Source organism: Mobula hypostoma, chromosome 20 (genome assembly GCF_963921235.1).
Source record: "Mobula hypostoma chromosome 20, sMobHyp1.1, whole genome shotgun sequence".
NCBI lineage: Eukaryota > Metazoa > Chordata > Chondrichthyes > Myliobatiformes > Myliobatidae > Mobula > Mobula hypostoma.
In genome coordinates this window covers 37,091,534-37,115,471 of record NC_086116.1, presented here as the reverse complement: position 1 = coordinate 37,115,471, position 23,938 = coordinate 37,091,534, and the positions used below count along the sequence as shown (strand labels likewise).

The 23,938-nt window shown below is 45.5% G+C and overlaps 1 protein-coding gene across 1 annotated transcript in view; it reads right to left on the bottom strand.

Annotated features, from left to right (window-relative positions):
• pcloa (piccolo presynaptic cytomatrix protein a) overlaps positions 1-23,938 on the bottom strand; it is a 385,443-nt gene that overhangs the window by 347,133 nt on the left and 14,372 nt on the right. The window contains exon 2 of the mRNA XM_063073096.1: positions 14,777-16,123. Coding sequence (XP_062929166.1) covers positions 14,777-16,123 — 1,347 coding nt within the window. The remainder of the gene's footprint in view (positions 1-14,776; positions 16,124-23,938) is intronic.

Here is a 23,938-nt window from a genome sequence, read left to right as displayed (position 1 = left end):
TGTTCCCCCCACCCCCCAAAGGGGAAGGAAGTACACAAGCCTGAAATGACCCACTCACTCCAGACATTCTCTCTTCCCCCCACCCCACCCCCCAAAGGGGAAGGAAGAACACAAGCCTGAAAGGTACCACAAGGCTCAAGGTCAGCTTTTATCCAGCTGTCATTAGACAACAGAATGGCTCCCAACATGACGGGATGGACTCTTAGCCATACAATCGACCTCACTGTGACCTTGCACCTGCACCGCACTTTCTCTGTAACTGTAACACTCTGCATTCTGGTATTGCTTTTCCCCTTTACTGCCTCAGTGAACAGTTGTAGTGAAATGATCAGTATGGATTGGCACAGAATACGTTTATCGCTGCCCCTCAGCACGTGGAATAATAAGAAACTCAGTTTTACTCTCTCCACACACCCAACCTGATCTGCTTTTCAGTTCCTCCGGCTCTGGCCTGCATTTCACCGACAACCCCACTCTATCAAAAGACACTCTCGTCACCCCAGTATCCTGGAACAACGGAGTTGTTAACGTGAGTCTGCTTGTGAGCACAGCGTAGGCCAATCAGACATGGAGCTGTTCCCAGAATTCAGACTGACATACCGGGTACAGAGTGCTGGCGAGTCGCAATGAACAGGTCAGACTTTCACTGCAGTGAGAGATACTGATCAGCCTGGTCCTCCCATAGAACAAGGAAACTTTTATCAACATTCTTCCCAACTATTCTCTAAATAATTGGTGAAAGGTGGGATCCCAAAACAATCATCCTGAAATATTCAAAATGAAATCATAAACTCTGGGGCATCTCTGACATTGTACGTCGATATGTAATATGCGATCTGCAGAAAATTATAGCGTTTAATAAACTTATGTCCTGATGAAATATTGATTTAATTTGGCTGCCACTACTTTTCAATTTTCACCCTGAGGCCACAGAAGGAATGTCAATAGGACAGAACATCACCGAAATTAGCAGATCTCGGCATTCATTCCCAAACTCGTTCTTTGATTTTGAAAAAGTAAATGGAATTTCTCGTACTTCCTGTTTGATGTAATGATTTCATCTATTCTATCAACACCTTCCTATAGATCTTGAGTTCACGGTTATATTTGCCAGGCTCTGCAGAGATTCCGGGAGGCTAAAGACAGGTACAGGAGGAAGCTTGAGTGGAAACTCCAGCCGACCAACATGAGAGAGGTCTGGAGGAGGACGAGGACCATCACTGGGTTCCAGCAAACTAGCAACAGAGGAGCTGAAGGCAGTGTGGACAGGGCCAACGAACTTAACCTGTTCTTTAACAGATTTGACATTGTGACCCCTGCCCATCCCCCACATGAGCCATCTGTTGTCGGCCCCCAACCAACACATATTCCACTCTCCCCTCCTACCCCTCCTCACAGTCCCCCACCCTGCTCTCATGACTATACCCCTTCCCCACACGAAACCACCACAGTGGGCTTCACGGCTGAACAGGTGAGAAGACAGCTAAAACGTCTCAACCCAAGCAAGGCTGCAGGACCGGATGGTGTCAGTACCAGGGTGCTCAAAGCCTGTGTCCCTCAGCTATGTGGAGTACTTCGCCATGTATTCAACCTGAGCCTGAGGCTCCGGAGGGTTCCTGTACTGTGGAAGACGTCCTGCCTCGTCCCTGTGCCGAAGACGCCGTGCCCCAGTGGCCTCAATGACTACAGACCGGTGGCATTGACCTCCCACATCATGAAGACCCTGGAGAGACTTGTTCTGGAGCTACTCCGGCCTATGGTCAGGCCGCACTTAGATCCCCTCCAGTTCGCCTGCCAGCCCCGACTAGGAGTTGAGGATGCCATCATCTACCTGCTGAACCGTGTCTACGCCCACCTGGACAAGCCAGTGAACACTGTGAGGGTCATGTTTTTTGACTTCTCCAGTGCGTTCAACACCAACGGCCCTGCTCTGCTGGGGGAGAAGCTGACAGCGATGCAGGTGGATGCTTTTCTGGTGTCATGGATTCTTGATTACCTGACTGGCAGACCACAGTACATGTGCTTGCAACACTGTGTGTCCGACAGAGTGATCAGTAGCACTGGGGCTCCACAGGGGACTGTCTTGTCTCCCTTTCTCTTCACCATTTACACCTCGGACTTCAACTACTGCACAGAGTCTTGTCATCTTCAGAAGTTTTCTGATGACTCTGCCATAGTTGGATGCATCAGCAAGGGAGGTGAGGCTGACTACAGGGCTACGGTAGGAAAATTTGTCACATGGTGTGAGCAGAATTATCTGCAGCTTAATGTGAAAAAGACCAAGGAGCTGGTAGTAGACCTGAGGAGAGCTAAGGTACCGGTGACCCCTGTTTCCATCCAGGGGGTCAGTGTGGACATGGTGGAGGATTACAAATACCTGGGGATACGAATTGACAATAAACTGGACTGGTCAAAGAACACTGAGGCTGTCTACAAGAAGGGTCAGAGTCGTCTCTATTTCCTGAGGAGACTGAGGTCCTTTAACATCTGCCGAACGATGCTGAGGATGTTCTGCGAGTCTGTGGTGGCCAGTGCAATCATGTTTGCTGTTGTGTGCTGGGGCAGCAGGCTGAGGGTGGCAGACAGAATCAACAAACTCATTCGGAAGGCCAGTGATGTTGTGGGGATGGAACTGGACTCTCTGACGGTGGTGTCTGAAAAGAGGATGCTGTCCAAGTTGCATGCCATCTTGGACAATGTCTCCTATAATGTACTGGTTGGGTACAGGAGTACACTCAGCCAGAGACTCATTCCACCGAGATGCAACACAGAGTGTCATAGGAAGTCATTCCTGCCTGTGGCCATCAAACTTTACAACTCCTCCCTTGGAGGGTCAGTCACCCTGAGCCAATGAGACTTATTTCCTGGCATAATTTACATATTACTATTTAACTATTTATGGTTTTATTACTATTTATTATTTATGGTGCAACTGTAATGAAAACCAATTTCCCCCAGGATCAATAAAGTATGACTATGACTATGATTCATACACCAAAGCCGATCTAGTGACTAGGTGTGGATTTATAGACAAACAGAACGTCAACAAATCATTGAAATCATTTCTATAAAATACTTCACGGTGTACTAATGATAGCAAAATAATGACAGGGACAAACACCAACAAAAATAGTCTGGAGATATTGTCAATCAAAGGGCTTGGCTCAAGGGATAGGTTTTTAGGGAATATTGGGATTGGGGTGGTGAGGAAGGGACAGAGGGAAAAGGCATGATTACCAACAGGGCTAAAAGTCCCGAGTTAAGAGGAGTGAATACATCAGAGAAGATAATTGCTGAGGAAGATTACATAGATAAAGAGAGGCGATTTGAAATCAAAATCAAAAGAAGTTTTAAAACAAAGCATTTCCGGTAAGATGGTGATGTGTTCAGACACAACGGTCTCTCGGGGGCCAACAAAAGGTGTCTTTACCTTTTTTAAATGCCTTTTTTATGATCACAGGACAGTGCTGGACATTAACAGCTTCCGGTTCTGCAGGTCTACCCCATCATTGAACTGCTTGTTGGCAGTGGAGCTAATGAGCTGGACTTGCTAAGGACTGTATGCAGTCTAACAGCGACAGATTTTCTTGATCATTTCTCCTGCGATTGCAAGACCGTGTTGGACATTAATAATGTAAAATGCTGCAAGTCAGTTTCCCTCGTTTATTGGTGAGACAGATGGCAGGGAAGCTGTGTGGCCTTGTTTGTAGCGAGGACTAGGCCTCAAGCCGTGGGTTGCAGGAGAGGAGATGCCGGAGGCGGTGTAGCGTGGCATCCAGTGCTAGGTGGTGGCTGAGACCTCCTGCTGGTACTGCCTTCCAGTGCTCAACTGGTGGTAGGACAAGCTGGTTTGCACGCATACATTCATCTGCTGACTGTTGAGAACGACTTGTTCTTGCTGATAACGCCCACGTACTACCAAGTTACAGGTCAATGGTTTTTGTGTGTGACTGTATGCTCACCTGCTATCTTATATGTGCCTTGTGCTCTGAATGCTTGATGGTAATCTGTTTTTCACCTTGGCCCAGAGTAATGCTATCTCATTTGGATGTATTCATGGGTGTTCATGTGTGGTTGAGTGAGAATTAAACTTGAACTTGAGAAGCATGGGTAGGTCAGTGAGCATGGTGGAGTGAGCTCTACACTGGCATATGATCCCATTTATGGGGAGCAGGAATATGTTGGGATAATTGGGAATGGAAGTACAAAAGCATGGATGTGGATTTCAACAAATTAACTGAGGGGTAAGTGGCCGGGAGAGAGGAATGTGCTCGTGGTCACTGAGGGGCGAGTGGCCGGGAGAGAGGAATGTGTTCATGGTCAGAGGGGTGAATGGCCGGGAGAGAGGAATGTGTTTGTGGTCACTGAGGGGCGAGTGACCGGGAGAGAGGAATGTGTTTGTGGTCAGAGGGGTGAGTGGCCGGGAGAGAGGAATGTACTCATGGTCACTGAGGGGCGAGTGGCCGGGAGAGAGGAATGTGCTCGTGGTCACTGAGAAGTAAGTGGCCGGGAGAGAGGAATGTGCTCGTGGTCACTGAGGGGCGAGTGGCCGTGACAGAGGAATGTGCTCGTGGTCAGAGGGGTGAGTGGCCGGGAGAGAGGAATGTGTTTGTGGTCAGAGGGGTGAGTGGCCGGGAGAGAGGAATGTGCTCGTGGTCACTGAGAAGTGAGTGGCCGGGAGAGAGGAATGTGTTCGTAGTCACTGAGAAGTGAGTGGCCGTGAGAGAGGAATGTGTTTGTGGTCAGAGGGGTGAGTGGCCGGGAGAGAGGAATGTGCTCGTGGTCACTGAGAAGTGAGTGGCCGGGAGAGAGGAATGTGTTCGTGGTCACTGAGAAGTGAGTGGCCGGGAGAGAGGAATGTGTTCGTAGTCACTGAGAAGTGAGTGGCCGTGAGAGAGGAATGTGTTTGTGGTCAGAGGGGTGAGTGGCCGGGAGAGAGGAATGTGTTTGTGGTCAGAGGGGTGAGTGGCCGGGAGAGAGGAATGTGTTTGTGGTCAGAGGGGTGAGTGGCCGGGAGAGAGGAATGTGCTTGTGGTCACTGAGGGGTGAGTGGCCGGGAGAGAGGAATGTGCTCGTGGTCACTGAGGGGTGAGTGGCCGGGAGAGAGGAATGTGTTCATGGTCAGAGGGGTGAATGGCCGGGAGAGAGGAATGTGCTTGTGGTCACTGAGGGGTGAGTGGCCGGGAGAGAGGAATGTGCTCGTGGTCACTGAGGGGCGAGTGGCCGGGAGAGAGGAATGTGTTCATGGTCAGAGGGGTGAATGGCCGGGAGAGAGGAATGTGTTTGTGGTCAGAGGGGTGAGTGGCCGTGACAGAGGAATGTGCTCGTGGTCAGAGGGGTGAGTGGCCGGGAGAGAGGAATGTGTTTGTGGTCAGAGGGGTGAGTGGCCGGGAGAGAGGAATGTGCTCGTGGTCACTGAGAAGTGAGTGGCCGGGAGAGAGGAATGTGTTCGTAGTCACTGAGAAGTGAGTGGCCGTGAGAGAGGAATGTGTTTGTGGTCAGAGGGGTGAGTGGCCGGGAGAGAGGAATGTGTTTGTGGTCGGAGGGGTGAGTGGCCGGGAGAGAGGAATGTGTTTGTGGTCAGAGGGGTGAGTGGCCGGGAGAGAGGAATGTGCTTGTGGTCACTGAGGGGTGAATGGCCGGGAGAGAGGAATGTGCTTGTGGTCACTGAGGGGTGAGTGGCCGGGAGAGAGGAATGTGCTTGTGGTCACTGAGGGGTGAGTGGCCGGGAGAGAGGAATGTGCTTGTGGTCACTGAGGGGTGAGTGGCCGGGAGAGAGGAATGTGTTCGTAGTCACTCCACACATATTATAACTTCAGAAATTTACTGCACAGAAAGAGGAGGCCAGTAATGTTATAGCAGCCAATAATAGAGATATTTCATACTAGAATCAGAATCAGGTTTAATATCACCAGCATATGTCATTAAATTTGTCATTTTGAGGCAGCAGCACATTGCTATAAATAATATGTGAACTATAAATTACATAAGAAATATACATATAAAAGTAAATAAAATTATTACTGAAAAAAAGAGTTAAAAATTCTGAGGTAGTGATCATGGGTTCATAGTCCATTCAGAAATCTGAAGGCAGAGAGGAAGAAGCTGTTCCGGAAAGATTTGAGTGGGTGTCTTCAGGCTCCTGTACTCCTCCTTGATGGTAGCAATGAGAAGAGGGCATGTTCTGGGTGATGAGGGTCTTTCATGATGGATCGTGCCCTTTTGAGGCAGTATTTTCAAAATGTCCTTTATGCAAGTTAATCCACTTCTCAAACCAGTCAGTGGCTTTATCGTTAGTGCACCGCCAAATGGCAAAGCTTCAGCTTAGACTTCTACTAATTCACTTAGTTCTACGTCCCTAACCCGTTGATCTGTTTTACAAATAGCAATACGACACATTGACCTGTTTACCAATGGGAATAGGACACATTGACCTGTCTGCCAATAGCAATAGTAGTCATTGACCTGTCTACCAATGGCAACAGGACTTACTGACCTGTTTTACCAATGGCAATAGTAGTCATTGACCTGTTCTACCAATAGCAACAGAACTTATTGACCTGTTCTACCAATGGCAATAGGAGTCACGGACCTGTTCTACCAATGGCAATAGTAGTCATTGACCTGTTCTACCAATGGCAACAGGACTCATTGACCTGTCTACCAATGGCAACAGGACTTATTGACCTGTTCTACCAATGGCAATAGTAGTCATTGACCTGTCTACCAATGGCAACAGGACTTACTGACCTGTTTTACCAATGGCAATAGTAGTCATTGACCTGTTCTACCAATGGCAACAGAACTTATTGACCTGTTCTACCAATGGCAATAGTAGTCATTGACCTGTTCTACCAATGGCAATAGTAGTCATTGACCTGTCTACCAATGGCAACAGGACTTATTGACCTGTTTTACCAATGGCAAAAGGAGTTGTTGACCTGTTCTACCAATGCAATAGGACTCGTTCACCTGCCTACCTATGCCAATAGGGGTCATTGACCTGTCTACCAATGGCAATAGGGCATATTGCCCTGTCTGCCAATGGCAAAAGGAGTCATTGACCTGTCTACCAATAGTAAAATGCTTGTCTCGACCTATAAATTTCCTAAGTTTCCAGTTAAAAATTTTCCCCAGTTCCTCTGCTCTAAGGAAGTTAACTCCAAACCAGATCCCACCCCTCTCAATCAGAAACTTTATTCTCCCACATCAATCATTCCCATAATTCTTTTTTCTGTTATGCTGAGTCATCCTTCCAAAACACGGTAACCACTACTGGACACTGTGGTCTAATTAGTTGTAGAATAACTGTGTTTCTAATGTGCTCACTGCATCAATTAATAAATGTTGATAGAACACATTACCTCAAAACTCGCTGCGTACCTTTGAGCTCTGACCAGCGACCAATCGAATGTTGGAGGTTTAAGAGGAGGTGACATCACTCAGGTCCACTGACTAAGTAAAAAGAAAACAGCGGCAGACTGTGGAAGCTTACTTGAGCTTTGATCAGTGACCAATCAAGATATCGGAAGTTTGAGAGGACAGGATTTCACTCTTGTCCACTGACCGAGTAGGAAAAAACTGCAGCTCATGGCAATTTACTTGGAGCTCTGACCAATGACCAATCAGAATTTGGAATTGATTGGCAAGAACAAATTAAAGGAAGGCAGGAGCAAGTGCAGCAGCCGTCATCAGAGTGAACAGGGTTAGAGTTGTGAGGTTTCAGCTCTTTGAGCTTCAGCTCTTCAAGGCTTCAGTCAGAGAAAGCAAAAAAGAAAAGCTCAAGGAAAAGTTTTTTTCCCCTTCCATTTACATCTGCACAGATAGGACAGCAGAGATGCCAGGCAGGATAGTTGAATGCTCCTCTTGCAGGATGTGGGAAGGCAGGGACACCTCCAGTGTCCCTGACGACTACACCTGCGAGATGTGCATCCAGCTGCAGCTTCTAACAAACCATGTTAAGGAGTTGGAACTGGAACTGGATGAACTCTAGATCATTTGGGAGGCTAAAGGAATGATAGATAGGACATATAGAGAGAGGTAGTTACACACAAGCTGCAGGATACAGGAAACTGGGTGACAGTCAGGGAGGGGAAAGAGGTAAGGAGCCAGTGCAGAGTACCCCTTTGGCCATCTCCCTCAACAGCAGGTATATCACTTTGGATATTATTGGGGAAGGGGTGACCTAATGGAGGAAAGTTTGGTCTCCAGCAGAGTCTGCCTCTAGGACTCAGTGGGGGAAATGGAAGAAGGAGTGTGCTGTTGTGATAGGGGATTTATTAGTTAGGGGAACGGACAGGAAGTTCTGTGGGCAAGACCGAGACTCCCGGATGGTATGATAGCTCTCGGGTGCCAGGGTCTGAGACATCTTGGATCGAGTCCTCAGCATTCTTAAGTGGAAGGGCGAACAGCCAGAGGTTGTGGTCCCTGTAGGACCAGTGATGAGGTTCTGCAAAGTGAGTTCAGGGAGTTAGGTGCCAAGTTAAAGTGCAGGACCTCCAAAGTTGTGACCTCAGGATTGCTACCCATCCCACGAGCCAGTGAGGCCAGAAATAGGAAGATTATACAGTTTATTATGTGGTTGAGGAGTAGGTATAGGAGGGAGATGTAAGATTTTTGGATCATTGGGCTCTCTTCCAGGGAAGGTGGGACCTGCACAGAAGGGACAGTTTGCACCTGAACTGGAGGGGGACTAATATCCTAGTGGAAAGGTTTGCTAATGCTGTACGGGAAGGTTTAAACAAGAGTTGCAGGGGATGAGTGCCAGAACAGTTAGAGAGGACAGATGTTGATAAGACCTCAGAGAAAGTCAGGAATCAAAAGGTTGATCATGGTGCAACTAGTGACACAAGCTGCATATATTTCAATGCAAGAAGTATCGTAGAAAAGGCGGACGAGCTCAGGGCATGGATCAACACCTGGAATTATAATGTTGTAGCCATTAATGAGGCTTGGTTTCAGGAGGGGCAGGACTGGCAGCTCAGTATTGTGGGGTTCCATTGTTTTAGACATGACAGAGAGGGAGAGATTAAAGGAGGAAGGTTGGTGTTACTAGCCAGGGAAAATGTCACAGCATGCTCTGTCAATACGGTTTGGAGAACTCTACCAGTGAGGCATAATGGGTGGAATTGAGAATTACGAAAGGTATAAATACATTAACGGGGCTATGTGTGGGCATGTGGCCAAGTGGCTAAAGCGTTTGTCTAGTGATCTCAAGGTCGCTAGTTCGAGCCTCAGCTGTGGCAGCGTGTTTGTGTCCTTGATCAAGGCACTTAATCACACATTGCTCTAGTGTCTGTGCAAGGAGTGGCGCCCCACATAGACTTCCAATCTGCGCCTTGTAGGGCATGAAAATGCCCGACGCAGGCCTCTCATGGTCTGAGTCGATGTTTCATTCCCTCCCTCCCTCCCCCCTCCCAATGGGGCTATATTACAGGCCATCCAACAGTCCAAGGGACTTAGAGGAACAGATTTGTAAAGAGATTGCAGACTATTGCAAGAAGCATAAGATTGTTATAGTAGATGATTTTAATGACTGGGAATCCCATATTGTAAAAGACCTAGATGGAATAGTCTGTCAAATGTGTTCAGGAAAGTTTGCTTCATCTATACATAGAAGTCCCAATGAGAGAGCATGTAATACAGGATTTGCTATTAGGGAATGAGACACGGTATCACATTTAAACCATGTGTGGAGCCAAATCAGATGAGGGAGATATTAAATTAATTCTTTCCATCTGTATTTACTCAGGGAACGGACACAGAGTCTATAGCAGGCGGTATCAACTTCATGAACCCTGTATAGATTACAGAGGAGGAGGTGTTTGCTACCCTGAGGCAGATCAGGATGGATAAGTCCACAGGGCCTCACAAGGTGTTTCTCAGACTCTACAGGAGGCAAGTGTGGAAATTGCTGAGGCCCTAGCAGAGATATACAAATCATTTTTAGCAACAGTGGTGGTACCAGAGGATTGGAGGGGAGACAATGTTGATCTGCTGTTTAAGCAAAGCTGTAAACATAAACCAGGAAATTATAGGCCAGTGAGTCTGACATCAGTTGTGGAAAAGTTATTGGAAGGTGTTCTAAGGGACCAGATATATAAGTAACACTCTCAAACTGCTGGAAAAGAGTATCAACGATGTTTCGGGTGGAGACCCTTCAGCAGGTCTGGGTTCCTCCAGCAGTTTTTGTGTGTTGCTTGGATTTACAGCATCTGCAGATTTCCTCTTTATGATTGGATATATAAGTATTTGGATAGATATGGACTGATTAAGCATAGTCAGTATGACTTCGTGTGTGGTAGGCCACATCTAACCAATCTTATAGACTTTGTCGAATGTTACCAGGAAAGTGGATGAAGGCAAGGCAGTGGATATTGTTTACATGGACTTTAGGAAGGCATTTGACAAGGTCCCGTATGGGAGGGTGGTCAGGAAGGTTCAGTCGCTCAGTATTCAGGATGAGGTAGTAAATTGGGTTCGATATTGACTTTGTGGGAGAAGACAAAGAGTGGTAGTTGATGGTTGCCTCTCTGACTGGAGGCCAGTAATTAGTGGTGTGGAACAGAGATCAATGCTGTGTCCATTTTTGTTTGTCATCTATATCAATGATCTGAATGATAATGTGGTTAACTGGATCAGCAAATTTGCAGATGACACCAAGATTGAGGGACAGTGAGGAAGGCTATCATGGCTTGCAGATGGATCTGCATCAGCTGGAAAAATGGGCTGAAAAATGGCAGATAGAACTTAATGCAGACAAGTTTGAAGTTTTGCACTTTGGTGGGACCAACCAGGATAGCTCTTACACAGTGAATGGTGGGGCACTGAGGAGTGCGGTAGAACAAAGGGATCTGGGAGTATAGGTCCATAATTCATTAGAAGTGTCTTCACAGGTAGATAGGATGATAAACAAAGCTCTTGGCAGATTGATTTCCCCATGAAAGCCAATGTATTGAGCACAGGAGATGGGATGTTATGTTTAAGTTGTATAAGACGTTGGTGAGGCCTACTTTGGAGAATTGTGTGCAGTTCTGGTCACCCACCTCCAGGAAAGGTGTAAACAAGGTTGAAAGAGTACAGAGGAAAATTTACACGAATGTTGCTGGGACTGGAGGATGCAAGTTACAAGGAGACATCGAATAGGTTAGGACTGTATTCTTTAGAATGCAGAAGATTGAGAGGAGATTTGATAGAGGTGTACAAAATTATGAGGGGTATAGATAGGGTAAGTGCAAACAGGCCCTTTGCACTGAGGTTGGGTGGGATGACAACCAGAGGGCATGAATTAAGTGTGAAAGGTGGGGACTTTAAGGGGAACATTAGGGGAAACCTCTTCACCCAGAGGGTTGTGAGGGTGTGGAATGAGCTGCCAGCACAAGTAATCCATGCGAGCTCAATTTCAATATTTAAGAGAAGTTTGGATAGGTACATGGTAGTGGGGATATGGAGGTCTAAGGTCCCAGTACAGGTCATCAGGAGTAGGCAGTTTAAATGGTTTTGGCATGGATTAGATGGGCTGAAGGGCCTGTTTTTGTGCTGTACTTCTGTATAACTCTATGACTCTACCTGTGCTGATACATTCAGTGTTCTGTGGACATGCACTCCAAATCCCCATTTATAATACTTCCAGGTGCCCCCCTCTGTCCAGAATATTCCTGCATTTGGAATTTGTTTTCCCATACAGGACTCCCACAAGGCTCAATAATTTATACCATCAACAACCTAGAATAAGAAAACACTTGTCAGCTAGAAGTCCGCTAGCTACACATTTTAATTCAACCTCCATTCCCATTCTGACATCAAAAGTTTCAAAGGTACATTTAATGTTAGAGAAATGTATACAATATACATTCTGAAATTCTTTTTCTTCGCAACCATCCACGAAAACAGAGGAGTGCCCCACAGAATGAATGACAGTTAAATGGTAGAACCCCAAAGTTCTCCCCCCCCCCAGCTCCACCCTCCCCCACCGGCAAAAAAAAAGCATCAGCGCCCTCCACCGAGCACTCAAGCATGCAGCAAAGCATCATGTCTGTCCATGGCCTCCTCTATTGCCATGATGAGCCTAACCTCAGGATGGAGGACCAACACCTCGTATTCCTTCTGGACAGCCGCCTCCAGACTGATGGTATGAAGATCGATTTCTCTGACCTCCAATAATTGCTCACTCTCTCCCCTTCCCTCTGATTCCATTTACCGTTCTGGTCACCCTCTCACCCCTCTTTTCACCAGCCCATCACCTGTTTCTGTGTTGTACTGTTCTAGGTAAGATGGGCTTTTAGCTACAATTTGGTCAAGTCTTGTGTTCCCATATCAGTTGGTACACTGGTGTGTTTGAAGGATTCTCAGCAAGCAGACAATCATTACATGGTTGCTTTCATGTAGGCCTGAACAAGTTTACATTTCATTAAAGCAGCTCAGTTCCATTGATGGTTTTAAATGAATGAGGTGAATGTTCCTGTTAAGACCATAAGATACAGGAGCAGAATTAGGCCATTTGGCCCATCAAGTCTTCTCTGCCATTTCATCATGGCTGATCCAATTTTCCTCTCAGCCCCAATCTCCTGCCTTCTCCCTGTATCCCTTCATGCCCTGACCAATCAAGAATCTATCAACCTCTGCCTTAAGTATACATAAAGACTTGGCCTCCACAGCTGCCTCTCTCTCTGGCTAAAGACATTACTCCTCATTTCCTTTTAAAAAGGCCACCCCTCTATTCTGAGGCTGTGTCCTCTGGTCTTAGACTCTCCTATATTTCTTGTAGAGGGGGGCAGTACAGGGGTCTTAGATAGGTAGACTATAATCATCAACAAAGAGCATTGTTCCCTGAAGAGAGAGTAACAGTATCCCTTCCAAAACTGAAGACAGTATTCTCTGTGTTGTAATTTCTTCCACCATATTGTGTAGCGTTTTGGTCACCCTGTTATAGGAAAGACACTGTCAAGCTGGAAAGGGTATAGAAGAAATTTAGGAAGATACTACCTAGACTAGAGGGCTTGAGTTACATGGAGAAGTTGGCCAAACTCTATCTCTACCCCCTGAAGTACAGGAGAATAAGGGGTGATCTCATAGAAGTTTATAAAATCAGGAGGAGTATAGAAGATAAATGGTCACTGTCTTTTCCCCAGGGTTGGGGAGTCCAAAACAAGAGAGGAGAGATTTCAAAGAGACTCAACAAGTAACTTCAGCTGCCGGAGGAGGTGGTCAAGGCGGGTACAATGACAAGATTTAAGAGGCACTTGGATAGGTACACGGAGGGGAGGAGTTTGAAGAGCTAAACACGTACAACTAGGACTAGCAGGGAGGATGCTGTGGTCAGCACGGACAAGTTGGACTGATGGGCTTGTTGCCATCCTGCACTGCTCTATGATCCTATGGCACGTACTGAGCTTGTTACCCAAATGCATCCTGTGTAGAAAACTACTGCTTTGTTCCTGTCACAGAGTGAGTGGTTTAAGTGAAGTGATTCGTCTCTCCTCCCACCCAAGGGGTTAATCTCACTCCGTTCAGTCCCAAAATACTAAATACCTGATTAAGATTAAGACTGTACTCATTTGCCTTACAATTCCTTAATCAGATGAAGTTATAATCTGTAAAATAAGCATTTCTAAAAGCAAATTCTGATTTGCTTCCCTGCTCAGTAAATGCAAACCTCTGGCTGTTACAAAACAATCTGCTGCTGAATCACTAGGAACTGTTATTATTATTAATAACTGATAATTTTATCATCACTGTCTGATTTGTATTAATAAAAACAATAAGCCATTAATGCAAGATGCAAACAGATGGTGGCATTGCAACCTATCAGCCGCTCAACGTCAGCACAGATCATCTTTGGACTGACCTCCTTACGGAAGGCATTTCATTAAATCACAGATCATCACATACAAAAAAACATTCACATTCAATACTCCATCAGTAACATTAATTCAGGATTCACTGCTTCAAATGTTGCAAAGCACAGAAGTTACAAATACTTCGAGAGATGATAATGTGTTTAGATCATGCAGTGATGGGTTTAATACAAGGCATAATGAGAATAAACATACACTTCATTCAATACTTGCAGACATTGTTGTCCAGAAGCCAGTTAATCACACCACTCCTCACACCAAAAAACACAAAAATAATGACTTCAGAATGCAACATATATGGAAAACAAGTATAATGTACTCACCACAGAATTTCAGTTTCTGTGACTGGCAATTTATAGATAGCCAGAGGTACAACACAAACTGCTACTAACATCCGTAATTTCTTTCTGAACTGTTCATAAATTAGCAATTTGTGTTATTGCAAACGTACAATTGCCCTTCTTTAATGGGAGTGACATCCTACCCCAGATTCCACCTGCTTTGATGCAATCAACAGATGAATTGGACAGCAAAAATGACCGCCAGGGAAAAGATATTCACCAAACGTTGGAAATCTTGCATACATACAAAATGCCGGAGGAACTCAGCAGATCAGCAGCGTCCATGGAGGGGAATAAACAGTCGATGTTTTGGGCTGAGACCCTTCCTGATGAAGGGTCTCGGCACAAAATATTGGCAGTTTACACCCCTCCAAATATATTTTCATGTTTGAAGGTTCCTTCTTCCTGTAAAACTGCACAAGACAAAATGGTACAAAGGTGGACTGCAACTTCAAAGCCACTTACTACAAGAAAGGTTTACATCGTTCATTGCTCAACGATGAAAAGAACTGCTATCTGCAGTTTCTTAACTTGCAAACATAACAATAAATAATGTTAAAGATTGGGATTCTTTCCTACCTCTGTTAGATGTGGCATTGGATTAAATCCACAGAGGTTGCACACAATCGCCTTGCATTCTGTGCATGTATTGTAGTTGGGAGCAGTGCTGGAACCAACGTTCAGGACAGTTTTACAAAGAGGGCAAGTACTCTCAGATGGCGTGCCCATTTTAGGCTCCATTGCTTTGAGTCCCTTGGCAGGCACTTCAACAGTTTGCTTTACTGCTGCATCCTTCTTCGCAGGTCCAGCCTCCTTGGCGCCTTGAGCTGTCCCGGCTGCCTTCTGCTCTGACTTTTCTGCTGCCTGAGGTTTTATTTCTCTTTTCCCGGTGTCTGGTTTAAGACTTCTCTGTGGTGTGCTGCTCGCGGCAGGGGTTGGCGGTGCGGGCTGCTGCTTGGGACCAGGCTTATGCTGGTCCTGCGGCGGCGGCGCTGCTGATATCAAAGTGGAGGCCTGGCTGAAGAGGGACGCCCCAAAGCCGAAGAGTCTTCCAGTAACACTTTCTTGAGGAGTTGTTGGCTGGAACGGTGGTGGTTGGGCTGAGCCCCCCAGGTTCAGGCTGAAACGCCTTGACTGCTCTGGAGGCTTCTGAGTCCTTTGAGCCTCTGGCGGAGCTTGTGAAGAAAGCGGCTTCCCAGCTGGTGGCCTCTGACTTGGTTTTCCTTGATCTTCTTTTGGTTGAGTGGTTTTTGATTCTGTTTTCAAAGGGGGCTTTTTGAGGGGTTCAGGAGCAGCCCCAGCAGTCTGCTTTTCCTGTGGAGCTTTGACGACTTGTGCTGGCTTCTGTGCCTGGCTTGCTTCAACAATGCGCTCTTTTTGGACAGCCTCCGGTTCTGGAGCAGAACCTCCCTTCGTCTTCAACTGCTGTGGCTGCACTTTCGGATCCGAATCTTTCTGTTTCCCCGCAGGCTGTTGAGCTGTTGTTTGGTCCACAGTTCTGGTCTGCTTGGAGCCTTTCTGCTGGGCACCTGGTGAAGCTTGCTGGGTCTCTGGAGCCTGAGCGGTGGAAACATCCTGCGATGACTGTTTAACTGGTTTTGGTTTCTGGACCACTTGCTGTGACGGTTGCTGCTCATGGGGTTGTTGCTTGGGCTTCTGTGGTGGGGAGGCAGCTATGGATTTCTGCTTGGTGAGCAGTGGCTGTTTCCTGGCTCCGGGTTGTGATAATGGCATAGCTTGTTCAGGTCTTTGTGTAGGATCTTTCTGTGCTGTCTGCTGAGCTGGCCCCTGTTTGGCCACTTGTGGGGCTGAGGCAGGAGTCCCCTGTTTGGATGGCACAGGCTGTGGCTTGGAGGCAGGTGCTGATGTTATGTCCATGCCAAGGGCTCTTTGCATCTGGCAGTTCAGGCACAGCCATTCTTTGACCTGTAAATAAGGCATATAAAAAAATTAAGAAATCAAGTATTGCCTGATTTCCACTACCTGAGCAAGATGCATCAACCCAAGTCGGATTCCACTTTCCTTTCCAACGTGCCTATTCATAGCCTCCTCTGCTGCCACAATGAGGTTGGAGAACCTTATATATCTCAATCAGGTCATTGCTTAAATCACTATGTTCTAGGAATAAAGTCCTAGTCTGTATAACCTCTCCTTGTAACTCAGGCCTCAAAGTCCAGGCAACATCCTGGTAAATCTTTTCTGCACTCTTTCTAGTTTAAGAACATCTGTCCTATATCAGGATGATCAAAACCATACACACTACTCTGTTATTGATACGAGTACCATTTGCAATTCTGCCTCAAATCTTCATCATCACCACATATTTACAACAGAGGATAATTTTATATATAGAATTACATTGTGGATACAACATAGGTTTGACTTGCTTCAGCCTTATACATTAGTGGCTTGTTAAAGATTTGTTGTGTTCAGTAAAAACCCAGACATTCTATTAATTTCTTGTTTGAATTTCTCAATGATATGGGAGGTGCAGTGTTTAATAAGCAAGATGAAAGAGAAATAAGAAATTCCTAGGAGACCAAAAGCAGAGAACACAGCAGCAATAATTACTTTTCAGCAAGGTGAGAGTTTACTGTGCTGTTGTCCAGGATTGCTAATACAAGACACTTTGTAGATGCTGGAAATCCATTGTGACATACACAAAATAATAGAGCTCAGGCAGCATCAATGGAAAGGAATAAACTGTCAATGCTTCAGGCTGTTTCCCTGGATCACTTCATTTTGATACAGTGGCATGCAAAAGTTTGGGCACCCCGGTCATTTCATTTTGATACAGTGGCATGCAAAAGTTTGGGCACCCCAGTCAAAATTTCTTTTACTGTGAATAGCTAAATGAGTAAAAGATGACCTGATTTCCAGAAGGCATAAAGTTAAAGATGACACATTTCTTTAGCATTTTAAGCAAGATTACTTTTTTTTATTTCCATCTTTTACAGTTTCAAAATAACAAAAAAGTCAAAGGGCCCGAAGCAAATGTTTGGGCACCCTGCATGGTCAGTATTTAGTAACACCCCCTTTGACAAGTATCACAGCTTGTAAACGCTTTTTGTAGCCAGTTAATACTCTTTCAATTCTTGTTTGGGGGATTTTCTCCCGTTCTTCCTTGCAAAAGGCTTCTAGTTCTGTGAGATTCTTGGGCCGTTTTGCATGCGCTGCTCTTGAGGTCTATCCACATATTTTCGATGATGTTTAGGTCGGGGGACTGTGAGGGCCATGGCAAAACCTTCAGCTTGCGCCTCTTGAGGTAGCCCATTGTGGATTTTGAGGAGTGTTTAGGAGCATTTGTATATCTCAAGTTGTTCACCGTCAGGAAAGGAACTTTGACGGTGAACAACTTGAGGTATGCAGATGATTCAGTGTTGTTAGCCGAGACTGAGGACGAGTTACTCAGATAGTAGATAAGATAAATGCTGAAGGAGACGAATTGGAATGAAAACAAATGCTGCAAAGACAAAGATGATGGTAGTATCACGGAAGAAAGAAGTCCCCAAAATCAGTATCAAAATCAATGGCGTAGGCATAGAGCAAGTCAAGAAGTTTGTGTACTTGGTACAGATGGTCACAGAAGATGGGAAATATGAAACAGAAATTAGATGAAGAATTGAAATTGCAAGATCAATATTCTGGAGCCTGAGCGACGTGCTGTGTGGCAAGAGGTTGGACTTTGGGCTGCAATGTTACATCTGAAGCAGTCTGTTGTATGGAGTCAAATCATGGACCTTATGCAGGGAAGCTGAGGCCCAGAAGATCAACAAGGTTCTGAAGAGGATATGCAATGGGAGGGGACAGTTATGGGGGCAATTTAGAAGGCACATCCCAAAGATGAAGTAGTATCCTAAAGGGAGGGTGAGGCAACCGTAACTGACAAGGGAAGTCAAAGACAGCATGAAAGCAAAAAGGAGAGCATGTAATATAACAAAAATTGGTGGGCATTTAGAGGATTGGGAAGCTTTTAAGAACCAACTGAAGGCAGCTAAAAAAGCCATAATGAGAGAAAAAACAAAATAGCAAGATAACCTGGCCAATAATATTCAAGAGGACACCAAAAGTTTTTTTTCAGATATGTAAAAAGAGAGGCAAGAAATGATATTGGACTGCCAGAAAATGATGCTGAAGAGGTAGTAATGGGGACAATGAAATAGGTATTTTGTGTCATCCTTCACTGTGAAGCATGTCAGAAATTCAGGGGCTGCAGTGAGTGAAATTCCTATTACTAAGGAGAAGGTGCTTGGGAAGCTAAAAAGTCTGAAGGTAGATAAGTCACCTGGACCAGATGGACTAAACCCCAGGGTTCTGAGATTGTGGAGGCATTAGTAATGATCTTTCAAGAATCACTAGGTTCTGGAATTGTTCTGAAGGACTCCAAAATTGCAAATTTCACTCCACTCTTCAAGAAGGAAGAGAGGCAGAAGAAAGGAAATTAAAGACCAGTTGGCCTGACTTCAGTGGTTGGGAAGATGTTGGAGTCTATTATTCAAGGTAAGGTTTTATGGTACTTGGAGGCACATGATAAAATGGGCCAAAGTCAGCATGGTTTCCTTAAGGGAAAATCTTACCTTACAAATCTGTTGAAATTCTCTGAGGAAATAACAGGCTGGATATGATGTTGTTTGCTTGGATTTTCAGAAGCCCTTTGACAAATTGCTGCACACGAGGCTGCTTAACAAGATGTATTTAAACTTTTGGAGGGGGGGTATAGGTAATGTAAATACAAGCAGGCTTTTTCTACTGAAGTTATGTGGGACTTGAAACCAGAGGACATGGGTTAAGGGCGAAAAGTGAAGTTTGAGGGGAACACAAGGGGAAGTTTCTTCACTCAGAGGGTCATGAGAGTGTGGATCGAGCTGCCAGCACAAGTAGTCCATGTGAGCTCGATTTTAATGTTTAATCTAAGTTTGGATAGGTACATGGATGGTAGGGGTATGGAGGGCTATGGTCTCTGTACAGATCAATGGAAGTAAGCAGGTTAAAAGGTTTTGGCATGGACTAGATGGGCTGAAGGGCCTGTTTCTGTACTTTACTTCTCTACGACTCTATAAGAGCCTATGCTATTGCAGGAAAGATACTAGCATGGATAGATGATTGGCTGACTGACAGGAAGCAAAGAGTGGGAACAAAGGAGCCTATTCTGGTCGGCCGCAAATGCCTAGTGGTGTTCCACATGGGGTGATATTGGGACAGCTTCTTTTTATGTTGTATGTCAATGATTTAGATGAAGGAATGATGGCTTTGTGGCCAAGTTTGCAGATGATACAAAGACAGGTAGAGGGGCAGGTACTGTTGAGGAACCAAGGAGTCTACAGAGGACTTAGACAAATTGGGAGAATGGACAAAAAAGTGGCAGATCGAATACAGAGTAGAGAATTATAGTCATGCACTTTGGAATAAAGGCACAATCTGTTTTCTAAACGGAGAGAAAATTCAAAATTCAGAGGTGCAAGAAGATTTGGGAGTCCTTGTGCGGGATTCCCTAAAGATTAATTTGCGGGCTGAATTGGTGGTAAGGAAGACAAATGCAATGTTAGTATTCATTTAAGAGAACTAGAATATAAGAGCAAGAAGTGATGCTGAGGATATATAAGGTATTTGACAGACTGCAATTGGAGTATTGTGAGCAGCTTTTGGCCCCTTATGTAAGAAGAGATGTGCTGGTATTGTAAAGGATCCTGAGGAGGTTCATGAGAATGGACCGGGAATGAAAGGGTTGACATATGAGGAGTGGTTGATAGCTCTTGGCTTGTACTCAGTAGAGGCGAGAAGAATGAAGGGGGAATCTCATTGAAACCCACTGAATATTGAAAGGCCTAGAAAGAGTGGATGTGGAGAGGAATTTTCCTGTGGTGGGGGAGCCGAGGACCAAAGGGCAGAGTTTCAGAATAGAGGGACATCCCTTTAGAACAGTGATGACCACATCTGACTACAAGTCCTTATAAAATAATTTTAAGGACTGTTGAGAAGACCATCGGGGTCTCTCTTCTACCCATTAAGGATATTTATTGGGAGCGCTGTGTACACAGGGCCCTTAACATTGTCAATGATCCCTCCCATCCATTCAACAATGCCTTTGACCCACTACCACCAGGCAGGAGACACTGTAGCATTAGGACAAGAATTGTTAGGATGGGAAGCAGCAACTTTCCCCAGGCTGTGAGACTACTGAACTCCCTGCCACCACCCAAGTCTCACAACGCATGAAGAGCCAGTAGTGCTATACGGTTTACTTTTTAAGTTGTGTCATAAAGGCACCTTATTATTTGTTAATTTACTAGTGGTAATATTACTTTATGTGTTATGCGTGTGAGTTACATGTACCTTGGTCCAGAAGGACGTTACTTCGTTTGACAGTATACATGTGTACGGTTGAATGATAACAAACATGACTTGAACTTGGTGAACCTGTGGAATTCACTGCCACAGACGGCTGTGGAGGCCAAGTCATTGGATATATTTAAAGGGGAGGGTGATGGGTTCTTGATTAGTAAGTGCATCAAAGATTATGGGGAGAAGGCAAGAGAATGGAGTTATGAGGCATAATAAGTCAGCCATGATGGAATGGAGGAACAGACTCCATAGTCAGGATGACTTAACTCTGCTACTATGTTTTATGCTCTTCTTGGTAAATGCAAGCTTTAGAGACTCCTTCCCCACGAGAATGATGGAGAACTCAGTAACTGTTTCCCCACGTGAATGAATTGAATCGAATTGACTTTATTTCCTACATCCTTCACATACATGAGGAGTAAAAATCTTTATACGACATCTCTGTCTAAATGTGCAATGTGCAATCATGATCATTTATAATAAATAGAACAGTCAATATAACATACAATACTGTCAAATCAGCGTGAGTTAATTGGTCTGATGGCCTGGTGGAAGAAGCTGTCCCGGACCCTGTTGGTCCTGGCTTTTATGCTGCGGTACCATTTCCTGGATGGTAGCAGCTGGAATAGATTGTGGTTAGGGTGCCTTGGGTCCCCAGTGATCCTTCGGCCCTTTTTACACACTTGTCCTTGTAAATGTCCGGAATCATGGGAAGTTCACAACTACAGATGCGCTGGGCTGTCTGCAGCACTCTCTGCAAAATCCTGCCATTGAGGGAGGTACAATTCACATACCAGGCAGTGATGCAGCCAGTCAGGATGCTCTCAATTGTGCCCCTGTGGAAAGTGCTTAGGATTTGGGGGCCCATACCAAACTTCCTCAACCGTCTGAGGTGAAAGAGACACTGTTGTGCTTTTTTCACCACACAGCTGGTACATACAGACCAGGTGAGGTCCTTGGTGATGTGGATGCTGAGGAACTAAAAGCTGTTCACCCTCTCAACCCCAGATCCATTGATGTCAATAGGGGTTAGCCTGTCTCCATTCCTCCTGTAGTCCACCACCAGCTCCTTTGAGGGAGAGGTTGTTTTCTTGACACCACTGTGTCTGAGAGATGACTTCTTTCCTGTAGGCCACCTCGTTATTGTTTGAAATAAAGCCGATCAGTATAGTGTCGTCGGCAAATTTAAATGCAGATTAGAGCTGTGGGTGGCGACAGTCATGGGTATACAGGGTGTAAAGGAGGGGACTCAGTACACAGCCTTGAGGGGCTCCTGTGATGAGAGTCAGAGGGGTGGAGTGAGGGAGCCCACTCTTACCACCTGCCGGCGATCTGACAGGAAGTCCAGGATCCAGCTCCACAAGGCAGGGTGAAGGCCGAGGTCTCTGAGCTTCCTGTCGAGCCTGGATGGAATTATGGTGTTGAATGCTGAACTGTAGTCCAAGAACAGCATTCTCACATAAGCATCCTCTTCTCCAGATGTGTAAGGACGGTATGTAGAGCAGTAGCTATTGCGTCGTCTGTCCATTGGTTGTGTCGGTAGGCGAATCGTAGGGGATCCAGTGTGGGTGGTAGCAAGCTGTAGATGTAGTCCTCGACCAGCCTCTCAAAGCATTTGCTTACTATTGAGGTGAGTGCAACAGGACACCAGTCTTTCAGGCATGTTACCTTGGTATTTTTTGGTACAGGGACAATGGTGGATAATTTGAAGCAGGAGGGCACTGTACACTGGAAGAGAGAGAGATTAAAAACTAAGTCATTCCTTCCCCATATGAATGACGGGAAACTCATATTAAAGAGGTGAATGACAACATTCACAAAGTACAAAGTACACATCTCCTTTCTGTGTGCATGAAGATCGTTTCACATATTCGTGTTATTTCCCAATTATCTGAGAACTGCCTTTGAGTTATGGCTTAAGGTTCTGAATCAGAGCTTCATAATATTTTCAGCATACATTAAGTATTCATAAGAAACACCTTTCGAAATGTTCGTCGGTGGGAGTTGGGTTTCTGTTGTTGTAACCTCCGAAATATTCTCACATGAACTGGTTGCCATGCAATGTTCTCACTGTCACCTTAAACAAATCGATTATGAAACAATCACTTTGGATGGACAGAAACTAGATGCTATTAAACACAGATTTAGAAACATAGAAAACCTACAGCACAATACAGGCCATTCAGCCCAAAAAGCTGTGCCGAATGCGTCCTTACCTTAGAAATTACCTAGGGTTACCCATAGCCCTCTATTTTTCTAAGCTCCATGTACCTGTCCAGGAGTCTCTTAAAAGACCCTATCGTATCCACCTCCACCATCATCGCCGGCAACCCATTCCAAGCACTCACCACTCTCTGCGTAAAAAAACTCACCCCTGACATCTCCTCTGTACCTTCTTCCAAGCACCTTAAAACTGTGCCCTCTTATGCTAGCCATTTCAGCCCTGGGGAAAAGCCTCTGGCTATCCAGACAATCAATGCCTCTCATCATCTTACACACCTCTATCAGGTCACCTCTCATCCTCCGTCGCTCCAAAGAGAAAAGGCCGAGTTCACTCAACCTATTCTCATAAGGCATGCTTCCCAATCCAGGCAACATCCTTGTAAGTTTCCTCTGCACCCTTTCTATAGTTTCCACATCCTTCCTGTAGTGAGGCGATCAGAACTGAGTACAGTACTCCAAGTGGGGTCTACGCGGGGTCCTATATAGCTGCAACATTACCTCTCAGCTCCTAAACTCAATTCCACGATTCATGAAGGACAATGCACCATATGCTTTCTTAACCACAGAGTCAACCTGCGCAGCAGCTTTGCATGTACTATGGGCTCGGACCCTAAGATCCCTCTGACCCTCCACACTGCCAAGAGTCTTACCATTAATACTATGTTCTGCCATCATACTTGACCTACCAAAATGAAGCACCTCATACTTATCTGGGTTGAACTCCATCTGCCACTTCTCAGCCCAGTTTTGCAGCCTATCAATATTCTGCTGTAACCTCTGACAGCCCTCACACTATCCACAACACCCACAAACCTTTGTGTTTGTTTAAGACAAAAAGTTATTGAAAAAATAGAGAGAAGAGACTGGTGAGATGGGCAGGGAGAGATGAGACTGGGGGGTTGAGTGGGAGAAGAGAGAGGAGACGGGGGGGGCGGTGGTTGAGAGTGAAGACCGGAGGGGGTGTGAAGAGGAGGGAATGAGATTCACTCGTCCCCAGGTGCTCTCAATAAGATACATCTGATAATACAGCTGGAATTTTAAATTGAAGAAATTGTTTCACCTTGGATTCAGCAATAACTGCAAAGTCATTAACTGTACAATCATCTGCTTCATTTATGTCCTGTAGGGAAGGAAATCTACCACCTAACCTGGGATTAACCATATGTGACTGCTGGC